This window comes from Trichoderma evansii (assembly GCF_050947405.1).
Source record: "Trichoderma evansii strain SZMC 28006 chromosome Unknown GGI43scaffold_9, whole genome shotgun sequence".
NCBI lineage: Eukaryota > Fungi > Ascomycota > Sordariomycetes > Hypocreales > Hypocreaceae > Trichoderma > Trichoderma evansii.
In genome coordinates this window covers 456033-470063 of record NW_028145197.1, presented here as the reverse complement: position 1 = coordinate 470063, position 14031 = coordinate 456033, and the positions used below count along the sequence as shown (strand labels likewise).

The window sequence follows — 14031 nt, the reverse complement described above, 5'->3', positions numbered from 1 at the left end:
CGTAGATCATTGCTGTCTGGAACTTTTGGCGCCTTGTATTATGAAGTTACGCTTTCAGCAATTTCTCAAAAGGGCACTAGGAAGCAATTGTCTTTCAGTTTTCATCATATTAGGCTTGAAGTCAATTCTAGAGATGTGTATTGCAATACATTGGATTTGGACTACCGTCTTGGCATCACATTCATCGTTGAATATAGCTCCCGGATATTGCTATCTACTATAGTATTTACCCGACTTAGATCATAATCTCTGTAGAATATATTAAAGGTACGGGGAATCTTTGAATAAGCCTAAAACCACATGCATTAGCTTTACTTACAAGGAGCGTGGCAAACAGTAATAGAAAACACGGAGACTGGGGAAACAACTAGCACACAGCTCCACTCTTCCACACATTGCAGCACACACACATCCTGTCAACCAAGGCGATGCGTCTATTTTGTCACAGTATGCGTATTTTCAATTTTGAAGTTTCATTTCCTGATACCCGCTTGCATGGGTTGGTATAGATTATTGAAAGTGTGCATACAACTATGGCAATACGAAGTGGTGGCCAGACATTTATTAGCAAAAGAAAAGTATAAATATCAGGTCCAAGGTCGTATCCTAAACCATCTCATACTCATCACTCCTCTCCTGCATCTCAATAAGAAACCATCCAAGAAAAACCATTTTTCTAACTTTTCAACCCTTCCAAACCATCAAAATGAAGACCACCGCCGTCCTCTTTGCTCTTGTTGCTGCTGCCTTCGCTGCTCCCGCCAACCTCGAAGGTGCTACTCTCGCCAAGCGTGGCTGCGCTGCAGGCGATATCTGCATTGACGGCTCTTGCTACGTATGGAGCTGCGGTCCTTTTGGCTGCACCGTCGGCGGCAACCTCGGTGGCAGCTGCTAAATTGTATGTTTTCCCCCAACTGCTCCGAATCAATGAAGAAAACTAGAGACTGACCAAGTAGATCCGTGGAAATGAACCATAACCTCAATCGAAGATAAATTTTGAGTACTGGATTTGATGTGCCTAGATCACACACGAACACTGTGGTGTAAGAGCAATTCGGCTGGAGGGATGGGCGCATGTTGAAGGGAGTTTTAGGATTCCATAGTTCCAGATTTCCACTGACAAATCTAAATATTCAACCGTACCGGATAGGCATTAGCTTGAAGAGCCGTGATTACCGCTTGCATGAGTGATTTCCTTTGCTAACCTGGCTCATTCGCCATGAACAAGAGAGCCAGCCTACTTAGGAGCCTGGGTTTCTGTTGCGCTAAACTACAGAGAAAAGCTCTTCTGGCCTATTTTCTAATCTAATATTTTAAGCCGACTCTTATTTAGTTGTAGAGTATAATTGACATAGCTCATTCGATGTTCAAACAGTCTTTAGCGTGAAAGATTGGCGACGTGGATAAGAATTTGTAGATCAAAGAACTTGATCAGCTACGTATAGACATGCTAAATGCTATTTAACAGAGCTTGAACTTGGTATCTTACTTTTTGAATTTGAATATTGGTATTTTGAAGTAGTTATATCAAATCGCAGCATGTAATCACTTGATATCCGCTCGAATATCTATCGAAAGACTCTGAAAAATTGGAAGAAATATATTCATCGACATATTTGATGATTGATATCCCAAAGGCTTGAGAATTTAAGTGTGATTTGGGATTGTCAGGATGCCAAGAAAGTCCCATTTCTGGTATCTTCAAAGATAGGATGCCTCGACTATGTTCATTAAGACCAATACTGTGATCAGCTTGATCCTACAAGAATTTGTATCCAGTCCTTGTATACGTATTCCTGCTACTCTGTGTCCTATGAAACACACGATCCAGCGTACCATTTTCCTCAAGAGCAGACACTTTTGCCAAAACAAGCCTCTAGACTTGGAACGACGCTAATACACTTTAGAATAGCTTAGAGGCTTGAAAATTATAGCTTTGTCTGTACATGCAAAACTACCTCTGTTTAGCGCTCTGTTCCCGTCCCGAGCTTGATATATGGGGACCCAACTGTTACATATTAAGTCCGAAGCAGAGAACATCCGGCATATTTGTTATTATGTGCTCTTATTTCAGTTACCTACCAATATGGAAGTTCAGCTGTTGGCTCCAACGAACCAGAGATGGGAGGCTTCATACTCAATTTCCGCCTCAGATTACGTCTTACGATCCCAACCAGATCTTATGGGGCCGCTTCTCGGGCCGTATAGTGCTAAGCTAATACGTGTATCCCCCACATCGTGGGAACCTTGTAGCTCAGAGCGAGATGGATGACACAGCTGCCAGGATTGCCCGATCGGTATGGCAATCTATTACGTCAAGTCCCGTTGTGAAGCTCTCGTCTTAGATGTTAGGTGGGAGTCTTGGCAGCAGGTATTTGTGACCTGCAATAGGGGAGGTAGCATGGCTATATGCTTTATTATGCCATATTGGTATGATATTGGCCCAGAATCAACAGTATATTTGTTCAGGGTGGCAGACGACAATAGAACCAACTTGTTCAGAACATGATCGCATACTATCAATGGTCTCTTTCGTCTCGTTCTACGTTCTATCAGCCCACCTAGCAACTGCACTCTCGCTAGATCTACTGTTTGCGACCAACATGGTATCTGCATTTCGGGTTATAAATGCCGAGAACCTACCACACATCTTGATCTCCTGCACCGCCCATTATGGATACGAGTCTGCAATGATACGCTACCGTTGAATATTCGAGTGCCCCACATCTCCGCTGGACTTTTAAGTTTCGGCTCAACTGCCTAAGTAACAAACAAATCCGAGAGCAAGGCGTTATGAACCTCTTTGGGAACTCTATAATACTACTTCGCTCAGGGATCATGCTCAGTACTCATATGTATCACGGAACAACCCATGACCAACTTGTCTAAGAAGGCGCTTGCGGATGCAATTCCAACTCTTATTTTCTATATCTCATTAATTCGACTTATTTGTAGAATACAAGTACAGCGGTAACAAAAATTCCTCGGCTATTTTAAGTTGTCTCGGCTATTTAGTTGCAGATATTATCTCTGTGGCTGAAGATCGCCACTGCATATGATTGTATCGAATGTGCCGCATTATATTTATGAAGCATTATCGTGGCGGCATCTAAACTCGTCCATAACCGTCTCTTCCAAGCCTTGAAGCATGAGGACCACGTTTCTACGAAATCCTTTCTGGCCCTAGGAAGGTTACAAATAGGCATCGAATTACCTAATCTGTATGAGAAAGTTTGGTATCGCCATATTAAATTGATCTAATTAGGTAACATTGAGCTAGATGAATGAGCTATATCTAAATAGATGAAATGATCTTCAAAGAAGCACCAATTTTTCATATAGTAACTCAATATAGATGGCTAGTCTACTCCCCTTCCGACTCAATTTCTTCCTCCCAGAGCTCGGACGCTTCCTCAAAGTCAACCCCGCTCTTCATATCCTCGGCATTGACCAATTTTTCAGACTCAGACTCCTTCTCACGTTCGTCGACTTTTTGTTTGAGAAGCTTCGCTTCCTTCACTGCAGTCTCATCCGTCTTGACGATAGCGACAACACCCTCGAGCTCCGCTTCCATCTGACTGCGAAGAGTAGCCTCATCGAAAGTCAACCAATCCTCCAATCCATCCAAGGTCATCGTCGTGACTAGCTTAGTCAATGCAACCATGAGATATTCATCGTTATCGGTCCAGTACTGAGACTTTTTAGATGCAATAACTAGCTTCGCAATAGCTGAACAGGCGTGTCCCAATTTGATGATGCCCTCCGTGTAATAGTCCATCTTGACGCCGTCGCGGTCGTAGACCACGACCCAAGCATAGCGATTAAATGGGTGATTGAAGTAGGCTTTCATGAGCTCAAAAAGAACGACTTCTTTGAGTGTACCTGTAATCCAGGATGGAAGATTGGCTTCTGCTGAGAGCTGATGTGACCACTTGGTGAGCAGTACCCTCTCCTGGTGATCGTGAAATGAATTTTTAACCTTGAGGTTGTGCCACTTCACGGCCTTCGTCTGTCCCAAGCGGTTTAGTCGACCGTGTATTTGCAATATGGTATTTGCGCTGAAAGGCATATTAATCAGTAAACCTTTGCTGCAAGCGGTATGCAGGTTAAGGCCTGCACTCATGATAGCAATATTGGCGACGAAAACTTCTGCTTTGGATGTAGGATCTGAAAACAATTGGACAGCCTTGATTCTGGAATTAGGCTTATCCAACGACCGCGCTGTCGACGTGTTAAAACCGGCCATCTTCATTGCTACGTACATCATCCTGTGCATTTTGTGAGTAGAGACATATATAATGAGGGATCTATTGAGGATTTTACTCACTGCTGTATCCATGGAGTGTCCACATAGATAATCAATCGCTCTTTTTGCTCATGTATATATCTGTGTGCCAACTCGAGACTCCGACTGAGAATTGGACTAGTTGCGCACAACCAGTGCAACCAACCGCTTCGGTCAGAGTGATAGTTGGCATCGAGATCAAGACGCGTCTTATTAAAGAAGTAGCCAAGGCCATCATTTCTGGATAACAACAGTCCTTCAATGTGTTTGACGCCGAGAATCGGAACCTTATCCCTTTTAGAAATTTTTTTGACATCTCCCATGTCACTGTTTATAATCTCATTGTTTCGCCAATCATGGGCAACCAAGACTCCCTCTCGATAAGGAGAGAAGGCAATGACACCGCTTTTACGTGCTCTTGTCAATGTTTTTTGACTTAATATGAAATCTCCCGAACGCACTGTTGCAAACGATTTTCTCGCACTTTCTCTTCCATGCTCTTTTATGCGGTTTTGGTTTTTCTTGTCGTAGTTCAACTCTTCGGTTGCGATAGTCATTGGCAGCAGATCTGCGTCTGGATAGGATACCGTTCCGTCCGGCAGGAGGAGTCGGGAGTGAAGCGAGCGACAAAGAGAGAGAATTCTCAAAATGACAGATACGACCTTCTGTCCAAACGAGCTAGACCATGAGGCACGCTGCCCAGCTTCCTCTACAATTGGAGGGCATAGCTGCCAAATTTTCACGCCCGTTTGCCGATAGAAAGATTGCATTTGGTCCCAACCCTCTGATGGGTTTTGCTCTTTGAATTCAGGCGTGAAGATGCCCTTTGTTGCTGTCCCATCTCCCCATACGTTGTCATTGGAAGGATCATACTCGGGCTTCTAAAGCCCATCAATATCCCCAAAGTTTGCGAGCCCAGTGACAGCATCAAATCCAGTCTTGCCCCATATCAAACGTAACGGAGACATATCATATAACCCACTCATGAGGGGCGTGCCAGTCACCTAGACGAGGCTCCTCCACTCAAGAAGCTGAAACATCTTGTGGTATGCGTTGGTCGCCTTTCGAGCATTATGTGCATCATCGACGATTAAAAATCTCCAGCGGAACTTACTGAGCTCTGGGTTAGAGAGTTTTAACTCAACAAGATTACCATCGGGCTTAGTTGTCTCGTCTTTGTCTAAGAACCGGATTTGATTGCTCTTGAGCTCGGGGTCTCCTGGAGAGTACTCGCGCACTCGCTTTTTAAGTGCTTGGGACTCGTCGACCATTTCAACGTCAGCCTCGGCCACAGCTTCATCAGCCTCAAAGGTCGACGGATACAAACTTAGAGTCCCATTTCTTGGGCGTTTTGGCGCTGGTCCACCTTGTGGTCTCTTAATGAACACAAACTTTCGCTCCGACTTAGATATTACTCTGCGATGTAAAGTCTGATACGAAGTCAGGATAACAGTTCTGCCAGACTGTGTTTAACCATCTATTAGTATCAAATAACGCAAGTACAAGATGCCAAACTTACTTCTGGGTCGGTAGGCTTGAGCGTCCGGAGCTTTTGCAAAAACTCCTTCTTCTCAATAATCTGTGCACCACGGCCGAATATGCGAATTCCGCCATTCCACCAGTAATACAACAAAACATTCAATCCCGGGAAGTTACGTTTAAACTCAGCGTGCGTTTGGTGTATTGTAGAAGGTGAGCTCACCACTAATGTTGGATAGAATACTTCTCCTGGATCATCCGCTGAGGCTCGAACTTTGGCCTCTATATCGCGCGTAGCACATTCGACCATTGCTGCAAAAACTTTGGTCTTCCCAAGACCCATTTCATTGCAAAACAAAACATGGCCAAGTGTATCCAGTTTCTCAAATATGACGCCCAAATCTAAGAAAAATTAGCAGTTACAAAAGGAGATATTTTATTCTGAGTGGACCTAACCTGCGATTTGATGAGGCTTGAGAGGCTCTACCTGCGAGTTGGGGTATAGCTGCATCTTAGGCCACTGAATGCCAAATCTGTCGCAAACCTGAATTAGATTGGTATCCTCTGGGGGCGGATGGCCTTTGAAGATCATCTCGAGTGCATATGAACGGTGCATAGTCTCGATAAGCCCTTGCTCCTCGTCAGGGTGAGAGGCAACAAATTCCTGAATTGCAGAAGATTCTACTCCGTGCTTTGAGAAATCAAGCAATTTTCGTTCCTCGATAATTGATTTGAACGGCGTTGCATGGCTAATAACTTTTGTGAGGACAGCGTCTGGGTCCTCCCACTGAAAACGCACCCTCACCGTACGCAAGAGGATGTCCTACTCCTCTTTCGTCATTGGTTTGAGTATATCGTACAAAGGCTTGATTCTGTTGACAATTTGTGTCATATATTTTGATTGACCATCCAAGGCCCGTCTCTGTGTCTTAACGTCAAAGTAACCCAGGAACTTCTTTGAACTCCAGGGAGCCCGGGTAGAGTTTATGTCACCCGAGCTGCGTCGGTATACAGTGAGGTATATCAGAAGTATAGACCTATGCAAGTCTTCGAGGCTGAAAAGTTGTGCAACGGTGCGGCAGTTGCCACCATGACCCGCGGCTGTCGGATACCGATGGGTATATTCGTTGGTATCCCGCTTGTAAATTATATCCTTACTCCATCGGGTGGGTGCGAACAGCAAGATTTGAATGGAATGAGCCAGAATAGTCGCCGCCACATCTATGGTGTCATTCTCTTTGTCACTCTGAGTGACCGTCTTTCGAGTAATCGGCAGGTACATGGGTCTGGGTAGTGAGCTTGCAATTGTATCAACTAGATTCTTTAGTTGGTTGTCACTAGTATATTGATTCACCAGCTCGGCAGGCTTGATCAACGTTTGAGCGGTGGCAGTTGAGATGCTGGTAATATTTGCCCGCAGCTTGGTATACAGCGTGGCCATGTCTTCAGGAAGCTCGCATATTATGTTGGCAAAATCAGCAGGCAGTAGAGCTTTAGCATTCAAGCCAAACTTCTTGGAAACTAAGAGCAGTCCTTCAGGGATGATATCACAGACTGCATACGAATCAGTAAGAGAACGAAGAACGAAATGAACCTTTTGCTTGTCTGGCAATATTGAACAGGTACTTACCAACCGTATCTGTGAAATTTGCGAGTGCGCATTCAGGCATGCCGTTGTATCCAGCAAGTTGAGAGATGGACTTGGGATCGGTTTCCCACGTGTGGAGGACTTGGATGCCAGGGACATGTTCAAGAGTGTGCCATATGGCGGCGTTTTGTTCAATAGAGACCGCATCATTATCCGATATAGAGGTCGCAGCATCTCTAACACTATAGTCGGTGGCCTGCGGCTTCAGACGCCACGCAGCAATATTTTCTTGGCGCAGAATAGGCTCGAAGTTGTGAGGCGCCTTGGATGTTTTACTGGCATTTGATGTTTTGGGAGGCATGGTGTTTGTGGTTGTGAATCAGCTTCATAAGTGTACAAATGGAAATTGAATATATGGGAGTGTTGAATGTACAGAAAATATCACACGGAGAAATGAAAAAAGGAAAAGAAGGAACTGCATGAGGAGGAAAAAAGGTGAAATTGAAACTGGGGGCCGAAATTTATATAGGCGGGGCTGAAGCACGTGGTTTGGTGAATGCAAGAATATTCATTCACTCTAGCTCTAGTGAAATCATTTTTTTGTTTAATACGCTGTTCATTTTTGAGGAGTGTTGGAGGAAGTTTAGCTTATTAGAAAAGAAGAAGAGAGAAAAAAGACATTGTTTCTACCTATTTATGGCAAACAAAGTACACATATATCGCTCAGTTTGTAGCAATATAGAAGATGAAATTTATTTATTACTTCATTATAGAGAATAATTGAGTTATCTAGCTCTGGACAGTTCTAATATTGCCGATTGAATCGATTTGGACATGATGTTGGTCAGGCTGAATGATTCATAAGCGCAACACAGCTTTGAGTCAAAGGGGTAGCGGAGAATAAATTCCATTTTTATCATAAATTCCCCTAGTTCTTAAAAGGGCTGATCATTGAAATCTAGCTTTGATGATGGCATACGGCTTGGACTATGGTTAGAGAGCATGCCTTAGCTGATGGCAGTGAAAAGAGGATTTCACCATGTAAAGTGATAAATAGGAGTGTTACTGAATAACATGGCTAAATCGAGGCAAAACTATGGGAGAAATCGTCATAGAGTAGCACGATATATAAGTACTCAAAACTGCATATCTCGTAATGGATTGAGAAGAAACAGTTTGCTTCAGCTGTCAATCTCGTGAACATGAAAGTTATTACGACGTCGTCTGCGCCGATCAAGTGTGGCGGTGCAGACAGGTACACGGAGTGGCTCATCGCACGATGATGCCTTTTAATGGAGCGCTCGGTACATGTAATCACTCAGGCACGCTATTAGCGCAGTACCTACCATGCTCTGGTACTCCCAACAGGTGTGCCAGCGTGAATGGCGTATCCCGCGGGTACCTCACCAAGGTGTGGCGCCATGCGCAAGGTACCTTGGTACTCCATCAAGACTCCATCAAATGCGCGCGCAGCTCCTCTACTGATACAATTATACTTTGGGTGTCTTTATTCGTCCATTCATCCAGTTTTATCATTTTTATGCATTCACAGCGCAGCGCCTGAGCAAACCATAAATCGCCACCTTCAGCCTAATTCCATGCATTGCGCGGCGCTCCACGCCTGGCTGCGTCATCCTTGCGTCCGCTAACACGCAGCGGGCAGCCTCCGCACTCAGAAGGTACAAGCGCTGCTCGCACCGCCACACGCTTCCCCAATCCTCCAGGAACAAACATCCTCGAATGTCACAGTGCCTGATTCTCTTCAAACCACCTAAAAACTTGTGCAAGACTCGTTTTCTCATCCGATACCAAAGTCCTCAGCTTCTCATTTCTACGTCGCATTCGCTGCAATTTCTGCTGCTCTGCCGTACTCCCGCCATCATGCGCTGCTGGCCTTGATCGCCGATTCAGTGACGACATACTTCCAAACCGTCTCCCACCTCGATTTTCTCCCCCAGCCCTTACTGCTCGACCCTGATCGACAAGCTGGTGAGATTGAGAAGAAAAAGTCCATACAGCTTCTTCCATTAGATCATCTTCATCAAAACATGTATGTCCAGCAGACCCCCGGCAGTATCGAAGACGTTCTGCCCCCGCCTGGGCCGCCGCCACAGCATCGTCCCTCGATGGAGAACAGCAGCTGGACAGATGAGCCGGCCACAAGTGCTTGGGAAGACGTGGCTCCTCATGCAGCTGCGGCTGGTACTGCATCAAACTCCATCCACCGTAGGGAAGTGCCTAGGTCTCTGCAGCCTGGTGGAGGCGGCATCGACGTAGGTTTCGGCTCTCCGGAAGACGAGGATAGCGTGTGGAACGAGGCACGAAAGCAGCCTTCCGAGCTGAATCTGCCCGGCCAGATCCCCGATGCCCTTAGACCAGGCGTACAGAGGTCAGAGGCGAATCCATTTTTGAAGAACCGAGCTCCGTCCGACACCAATCTCCAAGCTATTCCGGCTTCTCTACAGCCGCCCACAGCATCGCTTTCTAGCATAAGCCTGGACGAGACGGGCACTAATAATCCATGGAAGCCGACAATTGCCCTGCAGCCGCCAACTTATGGAAACGAGCCACCCGTTGTAGTGGCACCTGGAGACTCAGGGCCTGATCCTTGGGCTCGTTCCACGCCGGAGCCGCCTGCAAAAGTGCCTATTTCGCCAAAATCTCCGGATCTAATCTCTCTACATTCTAGAAGCTCGACCTGGGATGACGACTCTCACAGCGAGCGTGATGAAAAGGGCTCTCCGTCGCAGAAACCTGCGATGCCGGATGACCTCGAAAGTGAGCAACACGTTTGGGACGACTTGGGGTCTTTGGATGCGGCCAAGGGCAAGGGCAAGGTACCTGAACTGACGGCAGCACAAGCAGCTCAATTGGACGACTGGAGTCTGATAGACTCAGATCCGTCATTGAGCCCCCCACCAAGGCAGCCACAAGAAGAGCCCTCAGCAGCGGTGTTGGAGGAAAAGCCAGCTTTACCGCCCCGAGTTACAGAGGGTCGTGTGAAATGGGTTCCATCACGTCCGCCGGTCGATGGGAAGGCTGAAACGTACCAGGTGAAGAATGTCCGATGGCACGATCCCAACTCATCCAACAACCCTCGCGTGTCGCCCATACTCATACAAAATGAGAATGGGCCTTGTCCCTTGGTCGCGCTAGTCAATGCGCTGACTATGACAACACCTGACAATATTCCTGATACAGTACTGGTGCAAGTTTTGCGCTCACGGGAGCAAGTCAGCTTGAGTCTTCTGCTGGATGCTGTTTTTGACGAACTCATGTCTCCTCGAAGAACGTCGTCAGAGGACTCTCTGCCAGATGTCGCGGAACTATACTCATTCCTCCAGAGTCTCCACACCGGCATGAATGTCAACCCGCGGTTCATCCCTACTCCAGAAGTCATCGCCGCATACGAGCATACTTCACTAACACAGCTTCACCCACTCGAGCGGCACAAGTACATCCCTGGAACATTTGAAGACACGGCGGAGATGAGTCTCTATGCGACTTTTTCTATTCCTCTCGTTCATGGATGGCTACCGCCCTACGATGATGTCGTCTGTGCCTCCATGCAAAGACATGCTACCTCTTACGAAGATGTGCAGAATCTATTGTTCCGCGAAGAAGAGCTAGAGGATAAACTAGCCCATTCTGAGGAGGGCCTCACGGAAGCAGAGCAAGATTTATATCAAGACATCATCACCATCAAGATATTTTTGAACGAGTCAGCCACTCAGCTGACGCCCTGGGGAATAGAGGTCATCCAAAGGGCAATTCGACCCGGTACATTTGCTATCCTTTTCCGCAATGATCACTTTTCAACCCTTTATTGCCATCCCCAAACGCAGCAGCTCCTCACGCTTGTGACGGATGCCGGCTACCGGAGCCATGATGAAATTGTATGGGAAAGTCTGATGGATGTCAACGGGGAATTTAACCAATTTCTGTCTGGAGACTACCGGCTTGTAAGTGGTGATCACGCGGCAGAATCAAGAACTGGAGCCGGCAACCACCACAACGGTCAGAGCAGTGGTGTTTGGACAACTGTCACCAATAAACGGGGCAAGACTAGGGAGACTGCCCCTGCCGAAGAACAAGGTCAAGCGAGCTCCAGCACCGAACAAGAAGACAGAGACTTGGCCCTCGCCATGCAGCTGCAAGAGGAAGAGGATCAGAAACACCGAGAAGAACAGGCTCGCCGGCAACGGGAGCGAGCACTCTCGGAGCAATATATCGAGCAAGCTCACCTTCCCATACCCGTTACTCGCCCTGGGGGCAATTCTGGAGGCAATTCCGGAGGAAATGCCGGTGGTAATAATGCTTCCCGGCGCAGCTCTGCGGCCGGTCCAAGTGGCAGCACGCCTGTTCCACCGCCGCGGCGAGGTTCCAACAGTGTCAGCAACAGTGCCAATAATAGCACCAGTGCACTCCCCGCCCCTGTTTCTCAGCGGTCTTTGCCCGCACGCGCACCCGCGTCTCAAACCGTCCGACCCCTAGTTCCTCCTCTCAGACCAGGTGTCAATAGACCTGTTAGCACTGATGAACCGCCGCCACCCTCATATGAACAGGCTGCTCAGGTTCCTGCATATGTTCCTCCTCGAGGACACCCTAACCACCACGAAAGTAGCCCTTTGGCTTCTGAACAGACATCTCGAACAAGCAATGGTGTCGTACCTCCTGCTGCAGCTCGTGGTCGACGACCCGGTCCCTCGGTCCCAGCAAATCGAAGACCCGCTGTGGCTTCTGGAGGGAGCTCAAGTAAATCCGATAAAGATTGTATAGTAATGTGAAGACAAATGGAGAATGAGTCATTGATTGAATGGGATTTGGTTATATATCATAGCAGGGACTGTCACTTTGCGAATAATCAGGCAGGTTTTATCTTGCCGGGCGTTTTGGGCTTCAACTACTGCTATACGGAGGGCACATTCCTTTCAATTTTCTGCTTTTAGCATACAAGCATGTTTTTATGAGATATGTAGTGATACGAAAGCTTTTATTTTATGTCGCGTCGAACGATTAAACGAATATCTTAGTTTACATGTTTCTTACAGTGAATATATATATATATATGGGACCATGAAACAGGAATCCCGCCTTTTTTTAAACTCAGTAAACAGCCTCTCTCTTGTATATCTATGAGAAGGGAGCAAAAAGAAAAAATATGTACAAAACCTAAACTCAACAAAAAAGTAAAACGACGTACCAGGGACTCGAACCCTGAGCCTCAGACTTAGGAGGTCTGCGCGCTACCATTGCGCCAGCACGCCATGCAGTTATCGGGGGTCAATCTTGTTACCTCTTATACCTGTATTGCCAAAGTATTGGGAAGGTGGTGTCTAGCGGCAGAATTTGCTTGCAGCAGTCCATACACAGCTGTTTGTTGACATCATCAAGCGCCAGCCACAGAGCGCTTGTGGCTTGCTTGAGACTACATACGCTTTGCGTCAATCGTTGTATTTTATCGATTGACGGGTTATGATTGAGCATCTTACATGATTTCTTGACTCGTGGATTTCTTTGTTTCAGCTCCTGAGTCGAGGATATTTCTGGATCTATCGTCCTCGTCGCCATGTCGTTAATTGAGGGGTGGTATCCTCCCACGCGGGAGAATTATGAGCTTCTGCTTTTTTGGTGGCAGATTGGCTTTCCGATTGTAAGACGGCTTCATATATTTTCTCCCTCTTCTTTCACGATTGAACAGGTAATTATTCTTTGAACTTATACTGATTGCTGCTATAATAGGGCAGTTCGTTGCAATGGGTTATTAGCTGGTATGGCATGGGCAAAACGTCTGTGAGCAGCATATTCAACATCCCTGGCCGCTTGGCTTGGATCACGATGGAGTGTCCTGGATTCTTGACGTTGTTATACGTTATGAATACGTTACCGCAGAAAGCTGGTGTCGAAGACCTGCCATTCCAAAATCGAGTGCTGGGAGGGCTCTTTGTACGTCTCTTTTCATCACTTCTACACTCGCAAACACGCTCTCCCGTTTAATAGTGAGAATGCCCACTAACAAATCTCATATCTAGGTCATCCACTACTGTTACCGAGCTGTTCTCTTCCCTTTCCTCCAGCCCTCCATGTCTCCCATCCACGTTGGCGTCTGGGGTCTCGCCATCTGCTTCCAGCTCTGCAACGCCCTCTGCATCTCCTCCTGGCTCTCTGCCTACGGCCCAACCACCACCGAAGCCTGGTCTGACGTGTGCTCCGTCTCCCAGTTCATCTTCGGCATTGGCATCTTCTACCTTGGCCTGTCATCAAACTTTTTCCACGACGAGGAGCTGCGAGAAATCCGGCGCCGCGAACAGAAGCGTCAAGAACGCATCCGCAAGAAGGCCGGCGGCGAAAACCAGGCTGCCAGCGTGGAGAAGCACTACCAAATCCCGCAGGCGGGGTTGTTTCGGTACATGCTGTACCCGCACTACTTGTCTGAGTGGGTTGAGTGGTTCGGCTTTTGGATGGCTGCTGGGTGGGGGTGTACTCCTGCCAGGGCGTTTCTCGTAAACGAGATTGTCTCGATGCTGCCGAGAGCTGTGAACGGGAAGAAGTGGTATATGGAGAGATTTGGGGAGGATAAGATTAAGAAGAAGTGGGCTGTCATTCCTGGAGTTTGGTAATGGTAAGAAAACTGAGAGAAAGGAGCATTTAGACATTGTCGCGACAATTGCTAATTTGT

At 46.9% G+C, this 14031-nt stretch overlaps 3 protein-coding genes and 1 non-coding gene across 4 annotated transcripts; 2 read left to right on the top strand and 2 right to left on the bottom strand.

Moving 5' to 3' along the window:
* Positions 1–3364: 3364 nt before the first annotated feature.
* Positions 3365–7713, bottom strand: GGI43DRAFT_383518 (uncharacterized protein; the record flags this gene model as incomplete). The annotated part of the gene is made up of 7 exons (XM_083203396.1): positions 3365–4268; positions 4328–5166; positions 5296–5748; positions 5805–6166; positions 6221–6513; positions 6592–7318; positions 7395–7713. 7 exons carry the CDS (start codon positions 7711–7713, stop codon positions 3365–3367), a joined length of 3897 nt encoding a protein of 1298 aa, XP_083060864.1.
* A 1445-nt stretch (positions 7714–9158) lies between these two features.
* On the top strand, positions 9159–12268 carry GGI43DRAFT_370191 (uncharacterized protein). Its single transcript, XM_083202532.1, has one exon. It carries the CDS (start codon positions 9401–9403, stop codon positions 12137–12139), a length of 2739 nt encoding a protein of 912 aa, XP_083060863.1. The 5' UTR covers positions 9159–9400; the 3' UTR covers positions 12140–12268.
* A 279-nt stretch (positions 12269–12547) lies between these two features.
* On the bottom strand, positions 12548–12619 carry GGI43DRAFT_t100. The gene has a single exon. It is a non-coding gene; the product is annotated as a tRNA-Arg (tRNA).
* Positions 12620–12921: 302 nt separating this feature from the next.
* Positions 12922–13972, top strand: GGI43DRAFT_422682 (uncharacterized protein; the record flags this gene model as incomplete). The annotated part of the gene is made up of 3 exons (XM_083208141.1): positions 12922–13005; positions 13095–13298; positions 13385–13972. The coding sequence occupies 3 exons, from the start codon at positions 12922–12924 to the stop codon at positions 13970–13972; spliced, it is 876 nt and encodes a 291-aa protein (XP_083060862.1).
* Between the last annotated feature and the right edge of the window lie 59 nt (positions 13973–14031).